General features: G+C 37.9%; 2 protein-coding genes across 3 annotated transcripts; both read left to right on the forward strand.

Annotated features, from left to right (window-relative positions):
• Nucleotides 1-1,230: 1,230 nt before the first annotated feature.
• On the forward strand, nt 1,231-17,696 carry LOC109046528 (nuclear receptor subfamily 1 group D member 1-like). Of its 2 annotated transcripts, XM_042750670.1 has the most exons (9): nt 1,231-1,599; nt 1,767-1,861; nt 9,458-9,739; nt 9,884-9,972; nt 10,070-10,214; nt 13,476-14,044; nt 14,997-15,182; nt 15,502-15,712; nt 16,305-17,696. In XM_042750670.1, exons 2-9 carry the CDS (start codon nt 1,846-1,848, stop codon nt 16,499-16,501), a joined length of 1,695 nt encoding a protein of 564 aa, XP_042606604.1. In that variant the 5' UTR covers nt 1,231-1,599; nt 1,767-1,845; the 3' UTR covers nt 16,502-17,696. The 2 variants fall into 2 exon arrangements, with proteins under 2 accessions (XP_042606604.1, XP_018919824.2); XM_019064279.2 differs by having other exon boundaries at nt 1,232-1,861.
• A 1,433-nt stretch (nt 17,697-19,129) lies between these two features.
• On the forward strand, nt 19,130-21,334 carry LOC109046530 (molybdate-anion transporter). Its single transcript, XM_019064280.2, has 3 exons — nt 19,130-19,292; nt 19,456-19,541; nt 19,649-21,334. Exon 3 carries the CDS (start codon nt 19,722-19,724, stop codon nt 21,165-21,167), a length of 1,446 nt encoding a protein of 481 aa, XP_018919825.1. The 5' UTR covers nt 19,130-19,292; nt 19,456-19,541; nt 19,649-19,721; the 3' UTR covers nt 21,168-21,334.
• The last annotated feature ends 136 nt before the right edge of the window (nt 21,335-21,470 follow it).

The raw sequence follows: 21,470 nt of genomic DNA on the forward strand, positions 1-21,470 counted from the left end.
CTTTAAAATGTAATTTATTTCTGTGATCAAAGGTGAATTTTCAGCATCATTACTCCAGTCACAAGATCCACAAGAAATCATTATAGTATGTGATTTATTATCATTTATTATCAGTGTTGGAAACATTTGTGCTGCTTTTTTTGGAGACTGTGATACTTTTTTCTGGATTCTTTTATATATAAAAAGTTAAAGAACAGCATTTATTTAAAATTAAAATATTTTCTAACAATATGAGTCTTTACTATTAGGCTACTTTTTATCCATTTAACACATCCTTGCTGAATAAAAGTATTCATTACTTTTGAAAAAACAAAGAAAAAAATTTACTGTCTCCAAACTTTAGAACGGTAGTGTATATTGTAACACAATATATACATTTTGAATAAATGCAGTTTTTTTATTTTAGATTCATAAAAGAATCCTTAAAAAAGTATCACAGGTTCCAAAAAACATGAAGCAGCACAACTGTTTCCAACACTGAAAATAAGTCAGCATATTAGAATATATATATATATATATATATACATACATGGAGTGAAGACTGGGGCTAGTTGTTGTCACACAAGGAAGTTATCGCAAGAGCTTAGTCAGCTAACTAATCTTTTCAGTCAAAAGTCCAATTACACAAATGTGTGTGTGTGTGTGTGTGTGTGTGTGTGTGTGTGTGTGTGTGTGTGTGTGTGTGTTGTCCCCCACCCCCCTCATTAGTAGAAGTTTTGTATGTTGGCTTCAGACCCTCTTTATGGAAATACATTCTTTGAATTATTTTCTTCAATCTAAAATTCCTGAAACAAACTATTTTTTTTCTGCTATAGCTGTTAGGCAAACAAGTGAACACAACAAAACTACATTCAGGCAAGAATCAACTATATAATAAAAGATCAGATTAGAGAATTCTGTCAGATGTTATTAGGGCAAGCTGTCACATAAATGTTGTAGGCCAGTTCGTTCAAATTATAATGAATATGAGCTGTCCAAAACAATTATTTGATATTGACATTGTGTATGTTATCTTAAGTTTTTTAAGGATAAGTATTATAATACTGTATCTTACATACAGCTAAAGTGTTTTGTATGCACTTGTTTATGCCATACCTCTATGCCTCATTCACATGTTGAAAGAGATTTTAAAAGACGCGCTCGGCAGCAGTCACGCAGAGCCCCTCCTGCAGTCCATGTGCAAGCCTCTCATGTCGCCTAGTCTCACGCTGTGTTTTGCATAAAATGTGTGTCAGTAGGACAAGCGCTTCCACTGCACATGCAGAGGGCACATGCAGCGTGGCTTTACCAGCACCGCCAATGAAAATGCACGCTAGGATCAAGAGGAAAGGGAAAGCTAGGAGATCATGGGGCACGTTAGAGTGAGATAAATCCCCGCTGAAGACAACAACAGAGGTTGACGGCTCCCCCTAAATCCAGTCACATTTACCAGTCATCTTAAAACGTGATTGATGTGGGTGTGGAAGGGTGTGTGCGTGGCCAGTTGAAAGTGGAGTTTGACAGTCCCACTGAGATGCTGATGGCAATGAACGGACAGACGAGAGACATCACCCAGCACACCTAAGGAGTCCTTCACACAAGATCAAGAGCAGGGTACAGGTATAGCCGCGCGCGTAAAGTGCATCTACACACCTGTGACCGACTCTATTTTTACCGACTGTTTGGCTCCGCTGTCAAATGCTCTGTGCTCGAGATACTGCCTGCCTTCTTCGAGCTTCTCACTGTATGCACAGGCATTTCGTGACTTTTTTACCTGTTTTCACCAGACTTTAACACACTGACACACTGAGACTTTCTTGAAGATAATATTTTTGAAGACAGAGGATCTTGAAAAACATATCAAGGATGGACAGCAGTCCTGGTAAGTAATACATTTATTATTATTATTATTATTATTATTATTATTATTATTATCATCATTATCATTACTATATGTACAATTATTATTTTTATAATGCAATATTATTACTGATATAATGAACATTCAGTCAGTGATGGTGATTGTGTTTAATGCTGCTCATTCTAAAAGCTTTGACATCAGTGATGTCAGTGATGGTGATTGTGTTTAATGCTGCTCATTCTAAAAGCTTTAGTTAGGGTTTTAATATTTTTATGATTACTATTATTATTCATATTTTTATTGGTGGCAGTGGTAATGGTGATATTGTTCCACTTCTTAATAAATGGAATAATACTCTGTGCATTTCATACATCATAATTAAGTAAATGTACATGCTATGTTTTGTGTTAACTGATTGAACTGTATTTAAATGCACAACGCATATGGTTCTCAATCTTCAATATATTCCATGCCCTTTCACTCTAAAAGCTGCAAGTTGCATTTGAACTATACTCAAAACAAAGATGTTTTACAATGCTGCAGTGAATTACATGATACACACTGGTTTGCAGTAATGACCTAAGCAGGTGTCATAAAGGCATTGGCATGCTTTTACGATTGCGCTGGTTAGACTCATCATCAGTGCAGCATAAAGACTACAAAGTGCACCTAAATATAGCATCAGTCTAGTCCAATTTGTGAATCACATAAATGATGGTGATAAACTTTATAACCATACTTAGAGTAACTTCTGTAACTGCTGTCATAAACCCTGTGTGATTGCTTTCATGGAATCTGCTTAGAAACCACACGCGTGCGCTAACAACTTCCTGCTACTAGCCATGAAAACAAACTCACGTGTACGTAGATGGTCCAAGTGCACTGTCAAACTTGGCTCTGACACATCAGCACACTTTACTAGTGTAAACTAGAGGATGGCCATTAATCACATGAGATATTCAAAACAAACATGCAACTATAATATAAATAGAAAAGCAAGAGTCAAGAGACATTGTTCACTGTCCCACCAACACTTAGGGAAAGTTAATGAACTCTTGGGGAACATGGGTGGTCATGCACTAAAGCTGCATTCGTTTTTCATTTATTTCATAAAGCTTATAATAATTTAACTTTACTCAAGTATGCACTAGCCTTCATCCAAGGAGGTTAACCGGTTAAGCTGATTTGAGTAGTGGTTCATTACCAAGGCTAGCCAAGGGCCAATTACATGCTGGCTCAGTCAATCAAGTCCACTTCAATGATAATTGACAGCTGATTCATTTACAAAAGCTGCAGTCACGTTCCGGAACAGGTGATGGAAACACAGTCTCGTGCCTGGCACACCCTCTAAACTTACCCTTTGTTTGACAAAAAGCCTTGAAAGCAATTAAAACAAATATGAGACACAACAACATGCAGCATAAAGTCATTAAAGACAGGGAAATAATAAAAAAAAAAACAACAAAAAAAAAAACATTTGAACACTTGACCTCTTAAATGGTAGACAACAGGAAACAAGGAAGCAGATTAACAAGTAAACACACTACATCAACTCAAACATGTGACTTTAGATCTGCCCACATGTTTTAGGGATGCAACAATATTGCAATTATGACTGATAACAACAAATTGTTTTATGTCATGTCCAATAACCAATATGATGTTTGATATTATGTAAGTCTATTACACACAGGTTAAAACATTCTGAAACCTGGAAGAATAGAAAAAATACTTATATATATATATATATATATATATATATATATATATATATATATATATATATATATCCTAATGTGCTTCATATAGTAACATCTAAATAAACTGCTTTAATTCAAAAGGTCAATATTACCCAAACTGACCCCCAAATTGACCCAAATACAATAAGTAATTTTAAGGTTTTGATCAGATGAAAATAGAATTAACTTCTATTTTCAAAGAGACTATATCGTGTAGCCTACTCTAGTTTTATCTTTTTGTCCCTTATGCAAAAAATGGCAAATTTGGTTTGGTTTACTAACCTACTGACGTCAGATACTTTACAAATCCACTTATGAAACCTCTGTTGAATAGGTGACTATTGTACAACAACGGGGTCTTGAATCATTTTCATTAGTTTATATGGTCCCATTTATTTTCATTATTCGTGTAAAACAAACGCTGTGACGTTTATGGAACTCTGTAACACGTTCCAATGGTTTAAATACGTATCACACGTAAAGTCTATACTCTGTTAACGCCAGTGAGGTCACACGAGGTGAATGAGAAGATCCAGAAGCGATTTATGCAGGGTAACGGCCCAGCCACCCACCCCCCACCATTTTATATAGCCGCTTGCTCTATTTTATAGCGCTTTTCGATTATAGGAGAGGCGCGAGGCTTTTAGCTTTGCTTGTGGGAGCGCAGCGCGCATCTTCCCACTGAACTCATCCCTCGCGCCTACAATCGTCCTCACGTGCATGCGCTCTTTCAGCCGCGTGCGGCGCGTGATTTCCACGCCCCCTCCCTCACTGCTTCTTTCAGTGATTGTGTTTTGATGCAGATTGTACGTTAGAAAGGGGAGGTTGGTCAGTGGGTCAGCGATTTCATGCAGTCAGTGTAGCGCCTCATCACGTTTTCCCGCCTCATGCAACATTTTCTCTTGAGCGGTTCGCATAAACAGCCTCATGACAGCATGAGAACATTCTGCAATGGACGAAATGACCTATCCAAATCTACTTTTGGGGTTTGCTTTCAGAAGGCAGTTTATGATTTTATAAAAAAATTTTATGCCTAGCACCTCAATGGTTTTTTGTTTTTGCTATTTATACAGTGTGTGGAAAATGCTAAGTAGCCTATTATAATGTAGACAGTTTATGGCAGTTTATGCATCTATCTATCTATCTATCTATCTATCTATCTATCTATCTATCTATCTATCTATCTATCTATCTATCTATCTATCTATCTATCTATCTATCTATCTATCTCTCTCTATATATTTACAGTGTGTGGAAAATAAGCATTAGCCTATATTGTAGACAGCACTAATAAGCAAAACAAACTAATGTTAAAATATTAAAAAATATTGGAAAATATTTTGTATTACGTGATACAAAAACCTTTTTCCAATATGTGAATATTTTCAATTAAATTAAAATTTAGCTACATTTTGTTTTGTTTTTTAAATACTAGAATAAAAAAAATCTAAAAAAATATCAAACAAGAAAAAAAAAAACAAAACAAAATGACCAACAAGAAAAGCCTAAATACAAAAACAAAAAACAAATAACAACTATAAGTGACATGTACATAACAAGGAGAGCTGAAAACTAAGAAAGAATATATATATATATATATATATATATATATATATATATAGATATATATATATATATATATATATATATGTAGATTATATTATATATTACTAAATACTAAATGTTATAATATTATATAATATAAAAGAATATAATTTTCTTACTAAATATATATTTTTTTAATATTTAATGAAACCCCCTGAGGGTCTGAAAACTCTAGTTTGAAAACTTTTGGGCATAAATGGTATACATGTTTGTGTGATTTTGACCCACTTTATGGAAGTTCTGTCTGTATTAACCCATTTAATCTATATGTGAGCACATCTTCTTCAAAAGTAAGCAAATGTCATGCTTGTTCTAAAAAAGTTTTAAAAAGTGAGAGTATGTGCTTTTATCATGGCAATTTTACATACACAATTGCAACATGCTCAGCTTTCTTGCATTCCCACCCCAACCCATACAAATGCAGAAATGTTAAGATGGCGTATATCAAGGCAAATATACAAGACATTGCGGTCATGCAAGGCAGAGTATTTCAGCTATTTTCCTCAGGGGAGGGAGGAAGGGAGATCATGCCAGTGTTTGAGACCAGGGAGGAGGGAATAATTGTCCCTGCAAAGTCCTCACGTTTCTACGCTTGTCTTTGCTCACTAGCAGCTTAGGGTTTGCATGGGTTGCCTAAGCTCACAAAGAGACCTGCTGATTCTTCAATTAATGCTGGTGTTTCCACTGACCCTAATTTGTACCGGCTTGCAATAACATGTGCACAGCTCCTCATTTAGCTTGTAGAAATGGTATTATCTTCGCTTATTGTCCAAACTGGTTTTTTTCATAAAGGGCAGTACAAAGACAAAATAATATCACACCTACATGTTTTAGATTAATATCTAATTAAAGCCTTAGACTGGTTTGCAATCATGTGAAACTGGTGCTAAAAATAGCTGTGCCCCAGACGCTATGGTTTGGTTTAATAACGGGCATGTCCTGTTATCTATAATGTCATTTGTCTCTTTAACCTCTGTGGCCTCACATGTTTGTGAGTATTTCTTTTTATCTGGGCAGGGCTTATTAACACGCCAAGGCAGAGCAACACACCAAAATACTGCAAAATACTCACAATACTTCAAAAAGTTCCAACTTATTTAAAACAAGTCCCATTGCACGTGCCAGTGGAGGGATCACAAAAACACTTGAGCTAAATAAATACCGCGTGCAGCATGTGAAAAAACACGCAATGGAGTAAGGAAGATATTTGCTGGTAGTTTGAACTTGTTTACCACAGAAGGGTTCCAAATGATGTTTACATGGTGGAAATCACAGACTGAATGACAGCATTAAGGAAATAATTAGCTTATTGTCATAAGCACTGCATATATTAAAGGCATAGTTAAACTAAAAACATTCAGCAGTCAGGAATATACAATGAAAGTGAATGGGAACCAGCCATGATCATTGGCCATTAATATTGTCATAACTTCTTTTGTGTTCTACAGAAGATACTCATGTGCACTTGCAATGTCATGAGGTTGAATAAATGTTCAAGAAATGTTTACTTTTAGGTCAATTATTCCATGCTCTCTAGGTTTGTGTCAGTGTGAATCAATATATTTGTTAGTGGTGTTTGCGAGGGCATTTAGGGTTAGAGGTGATTCAAAATCAGCAACCCAAGTATGCAGTTTGCCATTTAACTCATACTACGCCATCACTGGGAAAAGATACACCTTTGCATCTTATTTACCCCTAAAGGTTTCATGTTAATACTTTAAAGATACAAATTAGTATATAAAGTGTACTTTTTAGTATCTAAATTGTATATCACAGCTTTCATACCCCCATTTTTAAGAGTGTACAGATATTAAAGATACCTCAAATCATGCTAAATGTTGAGGACAGGTGAGTTTTTTTTAAGTTACCGAATACAGTTCATTTTCCCAGAAGATGACAAAATTGGTAGGAAAAATCCACTAGATATGCACTGAAAAAGAGTACTCAAACAAGGGAATCAGAACATATGTGACCCTGGACCACAATTCCAGTCATAAGGGTAATTTTTTTTTTTAATTGAGATTTATAAATCTGAATAAATAAGCTTTCCATATGGTTTGTTAGAATAGGGCAATATTTGGCTGTGATACAACTATTTGAAATCTGAAATCCGAGGGTGAAAAAAAATCTAAATATTGTGAAAATCGCCTTTAAAGTTGTCCAAATGAAGTCCTTAGAAAGGCATTTTACTTATCAAAAATTAAGTTTTGATATATTTACAGTAGGAAATTTACTAAATATCTTCATGGAACATGCCCTTTACTTAATACCCTGATTTTTGGCATAAAAGAAAAATCCATAATTTTGACCCATACAATGTATTGTTGGCTATTGCTACACATATACCTGTGTTACTTATGACTGCTTTTGTGCTCCAGGGTCACATATGGAGACACTGACTCTCGACAAAGCAACCACCTACAAATACTGGCGTAAATAGTGTGAAAACTGCAAGGCCAGCTTCAGCATCATTGATTGCACAAGCAAGAAGCATTTTATTTATTAAAAATATCATTAATAAGTTTGCCTGTTGAAAGCCACTACTGCATTAGGCTACATTGTTAAAGCACCATGGTGCAAGAAACGTTTTGGACACTGAGGTTTTAAATCGCGTTCTCTTGGCCCAGATCTGACTGTGTCCTCAGGTTGTTTAAAAAGTCAATCTGAAAGCCACGGTGCACATTCTACCAAAACGTGACTCCTCGTTGCCTCTCTCTCACAGGAGACGCATCTGTGTGGGAACCATAACATCATCGTAAAGCCCCTGTGTATGTAGCATTTGATGCGATTGTTGTAGCTGTTTACACGAGACTGCGGATTAGGTTTGGGTAGGAACGGTGTCAGGAATCCATGTGAGGCAGCGGTCAGGTGTTGTGCGGTTTGGCTGGGGCACTATGCCAGGGCTATTATTGGAGAGGAGAGGCGGGAGAGCTCGCGAACACGTGAGACCGTGTCTCAGCTCATCCTGAGCGCATGACCGGAGAGGATGCGATAGGATGCGGAAACCCAGAGGGAGAGAAAGAGAAACCTGCGGGGGAATGGAAATAAAACAAGCCGATGGTTTCATTTAAAGTAACGTGCGACTATTAAACCAAACCATAAACATCTTGAGTTTACTAAAATGGGGATCGTCGCAATATGTTGCTGTACAGCCGTCATTATTTTTAACGCTTGAGATCGTTCTGACGGAGGAAACCTCACTCACTCCCAATCGTTTAGATCATTACATCACCTCCCTTCTGAAAGCTGCCGCAAGCGATTAAATATCACGCAGACAATGCCCCTACAACCTGACATATAGCAAACAAAGAGGTACGCCGTAGTATTGTCCGCAGTTTTTTGAACCGGATCTTTTTGATCGATCGGTGCGAGTCGATTCTCAAAAACGGACTGAATCATTCGGAGCATTTCTCGAGTCAAAAAACCACTTGCTCAATTCAGAACAGCACATTAGCATACTTCGCCTAATATTGGTCGCCGTGATTTTTCCAAGTTATACATTTTCCTAGATCAACAATTTTGGTTGATCCTGAATCAATATTAGCCTACCGTCCAAAAACATAGACCTAACCCTATCCCACACCTAAACCTAACCCTAATTAATTCCTAAAACCAGAAGGACATGATGATAGCTGAGTAACAAAGAGTGTAGAAACACCTACTCATGGTTGTGAACCCAAAACTTCCTGTGAACTTATCCCTTAATTCTAACTATTTGATGGGAATTTTGTTTCAGGATCAACAACGATGTAGGTCTACATCATGAATGTCTCTTGTTGAACATTCATGAAAATCCGAGAACCAATTAATAAACTGATAAGCGCATTTGTTGTGAACCTGGAATTTGATGTTAGAGCAACAAGGAAGTTACTCTAATAGCCAAACAGGAAATGAATACTGGAAATATATTTATGACTTGATAGCATGATATCAGCAAATAAACAATCTCACATGCTGGTTTAAATAAATAACATTTCATTAAAACATGTAAAAAGGCTTTCAGTCTAGATAGGTAAATTTAGCATTTAGCATTGTTTAATGCCGATGCAAATTAGATTTGATTTGCAAATAAGCCAGTACAACAAACTGAACTGGGGCACATAAAATTAACCCTAACTTTAACATTTAACTAGGGATTTAACATGTTAAAATTTAAGGGGGTTGAAAGACTAGTGAAAATGCAACATTATGAAATTTACTAACAAAATAAAGTTCCATTTTAATGTTTTTTTTCCCCCACCCAAAGGCTTCATATACTCTTGTATTTTTACAGGGGGTGTGATACTCTACGCTGGTAGCAATGGCAGTGCCAGTCCAAGAAGCCCAGGAAGCCCCTCTAGTGGCTATCAAACCCAATCTCCATCTTCTCACTCCCAGCCCTCTTCCCCAGAGGAGGTCACCTTCACCGAGATTGGGGCCCTCAAGCAGCAAGCACCTTCTCCAAAACTGGTATTTCAGTTCCCTGAAATCTACAACAACTCCACTGCAGGTTCACACAGCTACTCCCATCCCATCGCCGGCAAAAGGCCTTGTGGATTCACTGGCACGTTTACCAGTAAGTGGGTTCTCTTTTTAGTACCTGCATCACACAAGTCAGCATCTTCTTTCACAAAGGAATAATGAGTCCCCAATATTAAGGACATGCGTTCTTGTACGTCCTGACCCCATTCTCTCTCTGTTTCTATTTTTATCTGAGCAGAGACTGGAGGCATGGTGCTCCTTTGTAAAGTGTGTGGAGATATCGCATCAGGGTTCCACTATGGTGTCCATGCATGCGAAGGCTGCAAGGTAAGACAGAGCGAGTCTCTGATAAATCAAACATGCATAAGTCTTTTCTGTCATATCATTGTGGTTTATCATATTGCATGTCTTTTCTTCTTTGCAGGGCTTTTTCCGCCGCAGCATTCAGCAGAACATTAACTACAAGATGTGCGTGAAGAACGAGAACTGCCTAATAATGCGCATGAACCGCAACCGCTGCCAACACTGCCGCTTCAAAAAATGCCTGTCTGTTGGCATGTCCCGTGACGGTGAGAATTTAAGAGATTATCAGGGCACTGACATATGACAAATAGTGAAAAGTCGTACTTTCATAGCATTCTTCAGGCCTAGCACCACACCCGCCCCCTCAACCTACTTTCCTCTTTTAGTCTTGCAGCATTGGTAACTTTCAAGAGAGTTGTTGTGCGCTCGTTTCTGCCTCTCGCTTGCCCTTTGTGGTCCCTTCTTTTTCTCGCCTCCTTCTCTCAATCGGTTTACCCTTCCCCCTCGTACGCGCCCTAAGCTCTGCCTCCCAATCCCTCCTAGAGACAATGATTTATGAGGGATGGAGTCACGCAGTCCCTGAAGCTATCTGTCATCTGGAAAACTGCAGCAAATACAAGAATTATTTTGAGAAATTGGAACACGGGCGACTTGATTACCACACTTGTGGCCTTATAACATCCTCAGCAATTAATGTTGTGCTGCAGCAAAAATTAAGCAAGGGATGCAGAAAAAAGCAAGGCATCTGAACTCTTTAGAAGAACAATGCCTCTGGCAGAGATTTATCCCTGAATAACACTGAAATAAATGATAAATCTGGTCCGATGAACTTTTGAGGAAATTTAGCAAAATAAACTGACACTTGTACATTGTGACCTATTTAGTCAGGTTCTCAGCAGAATTTCACATGGTTATCTGCGGATGTGCATCAAAGTTAGGTTGGCTATGATAGCAGATGCACTGAATGTTGTTCTAAGAGGGCACTAACAGAAATGAGTCTATTGGGTACAAAGTGGGGGAGGTAAACAGTCATTTTACCCTGGTTCCTGAAATTGTTAGGGCACACAACCTAGAAACCTGTTTCTCTGACGGGTTCTCTTGCACAAACAGGAAAACCTCATGCAACGGCCTCAAATACCACAATAAAGTAGACGCCCTGATTTCATTTCACTTCACTGCAGTCTTTAGTTTAATTTCGGTCGTGTGATACAAACAGATGTTTGGTTTGACACGATGGTGCGGCATGGTTTCACTTCCGCTATGAACTTGCTATTTGTTAGACTAGTAATCAGTGCAGCGCTCTGAAGCTATGTGTGTTATGTTGTTTGCTAAGGATGTAGCACCGTAGTCTTAATATCAGATTCATTCTGAGAATTTGAACATAATTTAACAGATTTAAGTGAAATTCAGAACTGATTTATTGGAATTTGAATTGGCCAAACCCCATTGGAAATTGAATTGGAATTTGAAATGAAATGAATTGCAGTTGAAACAAGCTCAACACTGGCAATGCATTCTAAGAAATTAAGTGTTACATTAAAGTTTTTTAAAACAAACTAAATAAATAAACTTTTGTTAAACCAACATTCAGAGTTTTAACTCTGCTCTTCTAGTTTTAAAAATTAGTAACATGAACTTTTTTTGAATTTCAGTTTATGTTAGTTTTACTGCCTCGCATTCCAAATCGAAGTGCAATTCTGCATTCTGTTTGCTACACCAATTAAGACTGAGCTGGAATTCAGGAAATTGAATTGGAATTGCAATAAGAACAAGTGACTTAATTGCAACTGAAAAAAAAAAAAATCTATCTATAAACATACAAACTGCTTTTTTAACTTTTCTCTTTTTTTGACAAAACAAGGCATTGTCCGACCAAAATTGAAAGTTTATTTTGCTTTTCTAGTTTAAAATTAGTTATTTCAATTTATAAGTAATTTCAATTCTGCTTTCCTACATTCAAATCTAAGTACAATTTTGTATTCTGTTTCCCAAACAATACAATACAAATTGAGCTGAAATTCAAAGACTTTGAGACAGTTTAAAAGGCATTTTCAGTTCAGTTTTTAATGGCATACAACCCTGATTGGTAAGTGGCAAGTCAGTTTTGGACTTAGCAATGCAAAAAAATTATCATCCTGCAGGGTAACACATGCAAGCATTGCATGTTAGTTACAGAAAAGTGAAGAAAAAAAAAAAGAAAAAAAGGTGTGCTGTTGGCTTATGTAATTTTTTCAGATGCAGGTGTTGTGAGACATATATGATATATGGAACATCTCTGCCATTTGCCTTCCTTCTGCTCTCATCCTGTAAACCCAGGATGTACCATAATACCTTACATCTACTGCCACCTCAGTCTGCCAAATGACACTCTTCTCTTCTCTTCTCTTCTCTTCTCTTCTCTTCTCTTCTCTTCTCTTCTCTTCTCTTCTCTTCTCTTCTCTTCTCTTCTCTTCTCTTCTCTTCTCTTCTCTTCTCTTCTCTTCTGCGTTTTCCTGTCCTGTCCTCTCCCCTCCTTTCCTTACCTCAGTCATTAGTTTCTCTCCCAATTCCCGTGGCATTGTCATCACATTCTGCCTGACCCACTGCCCTACATACGGCTTCAGAGAGGAGTGAGAGTAGCATAGGGATGAAGAGAGGAAGGGGAGGTAGTGACGGAGAGAGATGAAGAGTGGGGGGAGGAACATATGGTAGCATTGGTTCTATTTTTAGATTCAACAGCTGACAGATTTACTTAGAGGAGGGGATGGTGATGGAGAAAAGAGTGAGGGGCTTGTAAAAGATGTGAAAGCATCCAAAACATAACTAACACATTTAATGATCATTAATATTCTACTCCACAGCGACCAAAGATACAAGATAGCAAGTTGTCTCCTACACAGCAGCTGTGCTATTTTTGAGTGTTTTTTCTTCACTCCAAAGCAATTTTCAGACAATATTTCCTTTTTTTTTTTTTTGTCACGCTAGGCTATTTCTGATGCTGCCATGTGCTTTATTATAAAAGAAATGGGACATGGACATTTTGATTACTGTTCAGGCAGGATATTTTTATCATTGATTCGCATAGAGATGCAGTAGTTTCACAACATCTTGTATTTTTAACATTGACTAAGACTCTTTTTTTTCAGATAAAATGTCTTCAGTATATCCCAGGCATTTATTTTGTCTAAAATTTAATATTAAGGGCCGATATGAAATGAAAATTTGCCATGCATTTAGAGATATTTCACCCACAAATGAAAATCCTATCATTAGTTACTGACCCTGACTTACTTTCTTCTGTGAGATAAAAAAGATTCTGTGAGATCCCACTGACCTTCACTGTATGGACAAAAAGCAGTTTCTTCAATTTCAAGAAAGCAGGAAAAAAATGTTAATGCATTTTTAAAAAACATGAAACATTACAAATGTTTTGTCTGTAGAATAACATGTACAGATAAAGCAAATACATTTATGAAGAAAGCAAATGATGGCTTTATGTTGTCTTATTCATGTTGTCAACCAATTGTTTCTCTCTCTCTGACCCCTAGCTGTGCGTTTCGGCCGCATCCCAAAACGAGAGAAGCAGCGGCTTTTGGATGAGATGCAGAGCTACATGAACAGCCTCAACGAATCGTCCCCCATGGGCATGGAAACCTCCCCACCTCGCGAACTTCCTCCCAGCCCCAGCGGGAACCAATCCAAAGAGGCCACTGGTGCCTTATCACGCTCCTACCAGGACATCTTCACAAACACGCAGGACCACCTGATCAAGCGTGCGGGCAACATGAACACCAGCAGCAGATCGAGCACCTTTCAAAACAACCCTTCTCAGGACAGCAGCTACCCTCATGTGAACCCTCTCGTGGGGTATCACGCGACTACTCACGAAAGCTTCTCAGCCCCACCTCGCTGCCCAGTTGCTTCCAGTGACTGCTCGGTCTCATTGGTGGACAATAATCGGTACAGCTACGCTCCTTCGTTCAGCCAAAATCACCTCCAGTTGAGCGTTAGCCCACCCTCACAGCCTACTCAGGTCGATTACAACAGCTATGTGGCTGGCGAGTCCCAAACCCAGGCCTCGTGTCCATTTAAGTTGGCTGCTGGCTCCAAAGTGCTGGTAAGAATGGTTCAAGATACATACTTTTTTATTGGCATCTTTGGTTCCATGAAGAACCTTTAACATCCATGGAACTTTGTATTGTAAAAAAGTTTCTTTATAGCGAAAGAAGGTTTGTTAGATTATTAAAATGTTTTTACAATAAGAAAATAAAGGTTCTTTTGTTCACTGAAAGGTTCTCTAGGAAACCCAAAAATGATCAAAATACAGAAATTCTTCTGTTGCATTGCTGTGTGTGAAAATCTTTTTTTGAAACCTTTTATTTTTACGAGTTTGTCTGTCAGTCAAAAATTTCATATAGCACCAAAAATTATGTTTATAGGAATAAATCCTCCAAAAAAAAATACAGAAATAGATCAATAAATTAACCCCGTGTTAATTTGGTGTTCCCTGCCAAAATGGACTGGCCTTTTAAAAACTGCTCATAGATTTACTGTGCAGTATTATCACCAAATCTTGGATTCAATCCTTTTGTCAACTTGTTTTCTGCCAGTTAACACAGGTTTTGTTTTCCTGTTTTGGAACTGATTGATCGTAGGCCTCAATGACCTCAAAAAAAGTATTATTTGTGGAAAAGTTTGGCAATATTCACTCTAAAACTAAGGTCAGTCAGTACAAAAAGAAATACAAAACTTGTGCTAACTGACAGAAAACAAGTTGACAAATAGACTGACCCCAAAGTTTGGAAATAATATATCATAACAATAAATTTATAGGTGATTTTTTTGTAAGCTAGTCATTTTTGACTAGGAACATCACAAGTGTAACACAATGGAAAGAAATATCCCAGAAAAGTACAAAAAATCTTATTATTGATTTTTTTGAAAGTTTTTTTAACCTTTGTGAGCAAAGTCAGTAAGTTTTAATCCAATGTGATAACCGAAACACAACATGAAAGTTAAGCATACGTGCTAATAAAACATTAAAATGATATATACCATCTCTATCATAGGCCTGTCCACTGAACGCATACCCTGTGTCAGCACCTGGCGTCTCCAGCCAGCAGGTGTGGGAGTCTTTCTCTCAGTGCTTCACGCCGGCTGTACGTGAAGTAGTCGAGTTCGCGAAGGGCATTCCGGGCTTCCAGGAGCTTTGCCAGCATGATCAAGTCATGTTGCTCAAAGCAGGCACTTTCCAGGTACTGATTACACATTTCTCACAAAGTTTACTTCCCCTTCTGTACTATTAAAGGTGAAGTGTGTCATTTCTAGACCACTAGCAGCACTAAACCAAACAGATTTCCCAATCAGCCTAACTCAAACTCACGCAATTGGTTAAGCCACAGTTTGACGTCAGATCACTCAAAACAAACACAGCAACGTGTAGATAACATCACAGTGTTCACACACTTAGGGACATCCACCTACAAATGATGAAAATATTTTGAGAGTGGAAAAAAAAAAACATCACCTGGGTCAATTTTTTCGCCTCCATCTGATCATGCTGTCTTTTTACAGGTGCTTATGGTGAGGTTTTGCTCACTGTTCAACCACAAGGAAAGAACAGTTACTTTCCTGAATGGGCAGACGTACCCCCTGCTCACTCTTAGGGGTCTGGGCATGGGCTCCTTGCTGGACGCCATGTTCGAGTTCAGTTCCAAGCTGAGCTCTCTGGGCCTGGAGTCAGATGAGATGGCTCTCTTTATGGCAGTGGTGCTGGTTTCTGCAGGTAAGAGCAACACAGGAATCAAATTAATTAGTGCTGTTTGCTAAGGCGTGCATCACTGTTATTATTGCTAATGCTTAGTGTTGGAGATGTGAATAATCCACTAACATTGAGCTAATTATTTAAAATAGGGATGCTCATTAGTGCAACATTAAAATTCTAATACTGATAAACTGATTATTTTTTATGTTTTATCAGATAACTGATAAATAGATAAATTGTTTATATAAAATTGAAACCCCAAATAGAAGTCTATTTAAACACAAATTTCATGTTAGTACAAACACTGACTTTCAGTGTATGATGTAGTAAGAAAAAAAAAGACTAAATATACTAAATTACAAATAAATAAATACAAATATTTTAAATCAATCACTAAAACTAAAAAATCAATCACTAAAAACTAAAATCATTTACAAAAATTTTATTAATAATTTTAAATGGTACAAGTGAATTTAGGCATCAAAAAATACTAATGTACAATATGAAGAGTGGATATTCATTTTGGGAATTTATATATATATATATATATAGAATTTATATATTTTTTTTATGTTGGTTTTTTGATAATAAATTGTTCTTCACTTATTCACAGATTGCTCTGGCATTTCGGATACAGTAGCTGTGGAGCAGTTACAGGAAGGACTCATCCGAGCGCTGCGCACCCTAGTCACCCGTCGCCGCCCTGACGACAACTCTCTTTTTCCCAAACTGCTCCTGCGTCTGCCAGACCTGCACACCCTCAACAACCTTCACTCCGACAAGCTGCTGGCCTTCCACATCGATCCCTGAGCTATCACTCGCTGCAGCTGGAACTCAACCAACGGCCACCACTGGCCAATCAGAGAACACCTTTCCTGGTTAAGAGAAAGACTGCTCATTTAAAAGAAGAGATGTTGAGCATGTTCCCATAGGAACCATTCGTTATTATGTGTGTTACTGAAACACAATGAACAGATGGCTCTCAGCAAGCATTTAATCTTCCGCGAATCATTTTCTTACATGCATTGCCCTTCTGTTCAGCTCGCCTCGAGAGCATTGTTGATTATTTTTATCCGAGGGAATGTTTCGCCAGTCATATCATCATAAATAAGCTTACACAGACCATTTGAACATTCCTCTGTACTGCCTGCACATTGAAATACACAGTCTTTAGTCAAGTACGCCATGTATACAGTAGAAAGGTAATTTTAGGGACCATTTAAAGCCATTTGTATGAGTGAATGTGCCTGGGTGTTTGAGAATGGGAAAGAAATACCATGTACATAAGCCATAGATATCACTTATACAGTTACATCACATTAAAACTTCAGTTTGAGACCAGAAATAACATTTGTCACCTGTGTTAGTGTTTAACATTTAATTACACAAGATTTACTGTATCTACGACAACTCTAGTTACCATTTAAGTTCTTTGAAAATGAAAAGACGCCGATTTTAAATGTCCATTTCACTTTTGAAAATAGATAAAACTGTCATATTTGTTCACTTTTTTTATTATCATTGTCAACCTGAATGCAGTATGTCAAATTTCCACACATTCTTCTTTATGAATATATCTGAATCTAGGGATACAAAACCAGCATTCTCTCCTACGCATGTTATGTTTTGTAGTTTTCTGTTGTTTTCTTACTGTAAATATTGCACATTTTCACTGATTTAATTGCCTGTTCAGAGAAAGAGGGATACGCAGTGGTGTGTTTGACGGAGACGGGGCGTTTGGTGCCTTGTAAGAAATGGACTGTTCATCTGTGTGTCTTGAGAAAGAGCCCCTGAACTTCTGGCACCAGCACAGTATCTTTACAGCCTTTACTAAGATCACAAAGCATGTCAAAAAAAAAAACATTTTGGGCTGCCATGTGGTTGATTTGATCAGCGATTGTTATTATGGCTGGTAAATTTATGTTATTCAATCATATGGTAATGTATATTTTGTAAATTGTTTTCTTCTGTAGAACCAATATAAATACGAGATTATCTATTCTGATGTCTTCTGTTTTTTTTTTTGTTTATACATACATACATACATACATACATATATATATATATGTATATATATATACATACATACGTATATATATATATATATAGATCTATATATATATATATATATAGTATATATATATATATATATATATATATATATATATATATATATATATATATATGTTCTGTGGGAAAAGTCCTCGTGATCACCAAGACAGGATCTTTAGTAAATATTAATTAAATGTAAAAATCCTTCTTACATATTTGTGAAATAGTTTTCCAATTTAAAATAATTTTTCTATTTGAATATTATATATAGAAATCAATATTTTATATATATATATATATAGATATATATATATATATATATATATATATATATATATATATATATATATATGATTTATTCTAAACTTATGATCGGTCGTGTATATATTGCTTGCAGACTAAATTCCAAAAATAATGAAAAATTATTTATGGTATATTGCAACACCAATGAATGCTTTCTGCTTTCTAAAGATAAACTAAGTAGACAAACCATGTAGACTTTAATGCATTTCCTCAGTAGACTTTATATCAGGAGCTTTTCAGAGTGATGTAGAAATAATTGTAACTGGCCTGAAACTGTCAGTCACGGTTTGGTTGTCCAACAGACTCAGTTAATCCACTTTAATTCAGGACACTGGCAAAGGATAGGCTACTATGCAGAATCAGTTAAAATGTATGCATGTAGCCAGATTAAATTACATTTGTTTAAATGTGTATGTTTATGTATCATATTTTCGTGGTACTGTTGTACAACACTGATGCGCTTTATTTAATCTGAGAGATTTAAGAGATGTCTGTCATCCAGAAAATTATTCAAAGCAGCGCGTTACATAGTAAACGGTGTTATAGTGACATCGTGAGGAAACCCGCGGTAGCGCAGTTAAAATCACAACATGGCATAAGATAAACCACAGTCTGTGGATAAAACCTGACTATTAATGTAGTCATGCTTACGTTTTATTTAAATTTGTGTCAACAACGCTGGGCACTTTTGTTTTAGAAAAACAAACTCTCCAAAACCAGTTTTCGCTCTTCCATTAGTTTTCTGTGGCAGCTAGCAATGTACAAGCGAAATATAAAACTTATAATAAGGTAAGTTACTGAATAAAAGATGAAGTCGTGGTGAAAAGTTCCAGGAAAGTTTTAGTAAAAAAACTTTTTCTTATAACTAAACCTGAATCAAACCAGAAGAAGAAGAAGAAAAAAAAAAAGATCCAGCGTTGCTTGGAAAACTTGATGGAGAGTCCTGGTACATACCCTAATTAATATTTATATTCTCAGCCTGCTTAGTGACCAATCAGATAGCGGTACTCTGTGAACGCAGTGATACGTAATTAATATTCATAAGCTAAGCGCAGCCGTCCTTCGTATGCTTTGCGTCATAACGTTGAGTAACCCGGAAACACACACGGATGTTGTAGAGAGGATAGGCTAATATCGAAAGCATTTATGCAGTAAAATCTTCTGAAATCATGGCATAGAAAAGGTCATTTATCTCCCAAAATCAGCGGAGACTTTTCAAACTCTTAAGGAGAATGTTAAGAGGAAGGTAGGTGTATTTAAAGCGCTTAACTTAACAGTTAATGTTAAATGGTAGTCGAAGTTGAATTGCAAACATAGCATTAGTGCTTTTAATTAAAGCATTAGTTTAATTAGTGCATTAGTGCTTTCCTGTTGTCATGAATTAATGATGACTGTGTGGCTTATTTCAGAAGTCAAGCTGTCAGGATGATTTCTCCATTGGGCTTATTCAGCAGTTGATATTTTTTTGAATGTTACATGAAGAATGTCACTTTTGGTAAGCCATTTTTTTTTGGTTAGAAATCAATTCTTCTTAACATTTAGTTGATATGTAGTTCCCATTACACTATTTTTTGGTAATTATTATTTATTCCCTTCTTGCAGATGAACCATGAGTTTCGCCGGACCAAGAGTTGAATAAGGATGCTGATTTAGGATTTGGGACTTTTTGTCCATCATGTTTGTGACAGCATACCTTGCATTTATAGTCTTGGCGGGACTGTGTGTGACTTTAGAGATCACAGCCCGTCGTCTCTCCTCGTCCCAGGCCACACAGACAGCCGTCGCCAATCCGGCATTCAGACGGTTCCAGAAGCTCTTTCTGAAGGCGTATCTCCTGGCCCTCTGGGCAGACTGGCTGCAGGGACCTTACCTTTATAAACTCTACCGACATTACAACTTCCTGGAGTCTCAGATCGCCATTCTGTACGTATGTGGCCTTGCTTCTTGTGTGCTATTTGCCCCAGTGGCCAGCTGGCTGCCGCAGTTTCTGGGACGGAGACAGACGTGTCTCCTCTTCTGCCTGACTTATTCTGTCTGCTGCATTACCAAGCTGTCTCAAGACTATTTCATGCTCATAATGGGACGTGTATTAGGAGGCCTGTCCACCTCTTTGCTAACCACCGTGTTTGAGGCCTGGTATGTGCACGGTCACGTTGAAGTCCATGACTTTCCCAAAGAATGGATTCCTGTTACCTTTGGTAAAGTCGCAGATTGGAATCACGGACTGGCAGTCGGTGCCGGGCTGGTGGCGAACTTGTTCGCCGAATGGCTTGGGTTGGGACCGGTCGCTCCGTTTCTCTTGGCGATCCCCAGCCTTGCTGTATGCGCCTGGTTTGTGCTGTCCGAATGGGGTCAGGAGGATAGACAAGAAGGCGCCAGTGGAGACAAAAATGGCCCTCTTCTCAACCCTCTAAATGCCCCCAAAATGCAAATGTCAACACGGGCCCGTTTTTGGCGAAGCTGTCTGGATGGACTCCGCTGCTTGCTGTCAGACCGCCGTGTTATGCTTTTAGGTGGCGTTCAGGCGCTTTTCGAAAGCGTCCTCTATATTTTTATCTTTCTTTGGACTCCTGTACTGGACCCACACGGCCCGCCATTAGGAATCGTGTTTTCCTGTCTGATGGCGGCCAGCATGGCTGGTTCCACGCTTTTCCGGCTGGCCACGTCTGCTCCGTATCGACTCCAACCTGGTCACCTGCTTTGCTTAGCAGTTCTGCTAGCTTTCTTCTCCTTCTTCATGCTGACGTTCTCCACTGTGCCTGGCCAGCCCCGGCCGAGGGAATCTCTGCTCGCCTTCCTTCTGCTAGAACTAGCCTGCGGGCTTTATTTCCCGGCGGTGAGTTTTCTCCAAGGCCGAGTGGTTCCCATGGAGCGCAGAGCCGCTGTGCTGGCGTGGTTTCGTTTGCCTCTTCACCTCCTGGCTTGTCTGGGGCTGCTGGCTCTTCATGGGGAGGTGTCTGGGGCCGGTGCGGGGGAGGCTGGCAGTGGCACCAGACACATGTTTGCAGGATGTGCGGGGATGATGCTGGCCGCTCTGCTTGCTGTCGTCAGCCTTTTCACAGTTGGCAGGAACGATGCCGACCTGAGACTAGAGGGGACCAAATTGGAGGGAGAAATCTGAGTTGTAGAAAGACGGACACTGGATTATGGACTACGGTTTTATATGCTTTGTTTTTTCTTTATTAAGATTGTCTTAGTTAAACAGTTGTATTCATGGGTAAAATCAGAAGTACATGGTTTCATTTTCCTCTGCTATGTTAATAGAACCAATAAACTCCTTAAAATCTGCAGGTGTTTTTTTTTTTTCAATTTGGTCATAACATAACATAATGAAAGATATACAAGCAATATTTTGTAGCCAGGTAATTTTTTTAACCAAGTTTTTTTTTTTACCAATAATGTAACAATGAAAAATCTTTTTTAA

Source organism: Cyprinus carpio, chromosome B23, assembly GCF_018340385.1.
Source record: "Cyprinus carpio isolate SPL01 chromosome B23, ASM1834038v1, whole genome shotgun sequence".
In the NCBI taxonomy this organism is placed as follows: domain Eukaryota; kingdom Metazoa; phylum Chordata; class Actinopteri; order Cypriniformes; family Cyprinidae; genus Cyprinus; species Cyprinus carpio.

Coding starts and splice junctions, on each gene's coding strand:
- LOC109046528 (XM_042750670.1), top strand. Junction 9,973..10,069: donor ATGCATGCGAAGGCTGCAAG/GTAAGACAGAGC, acceptor TCTTCTTTGCAG/GGCTTTTTCCGCCGCAGCAT. Junction 14,045..14,996: donor CTGCTGGCTCCAAAGTGCTG/GTAAGAATGGTT, acceptor TCTCTATCATAG/GCCTGTCCACTGAACGCATA.
- LOC109046530 (XM_019064280.2), top strand. CDS start 19,722: ATGTTTGTGACAGCATACCTTGCATTTATAGTCTTGGCGGGACTGTGT.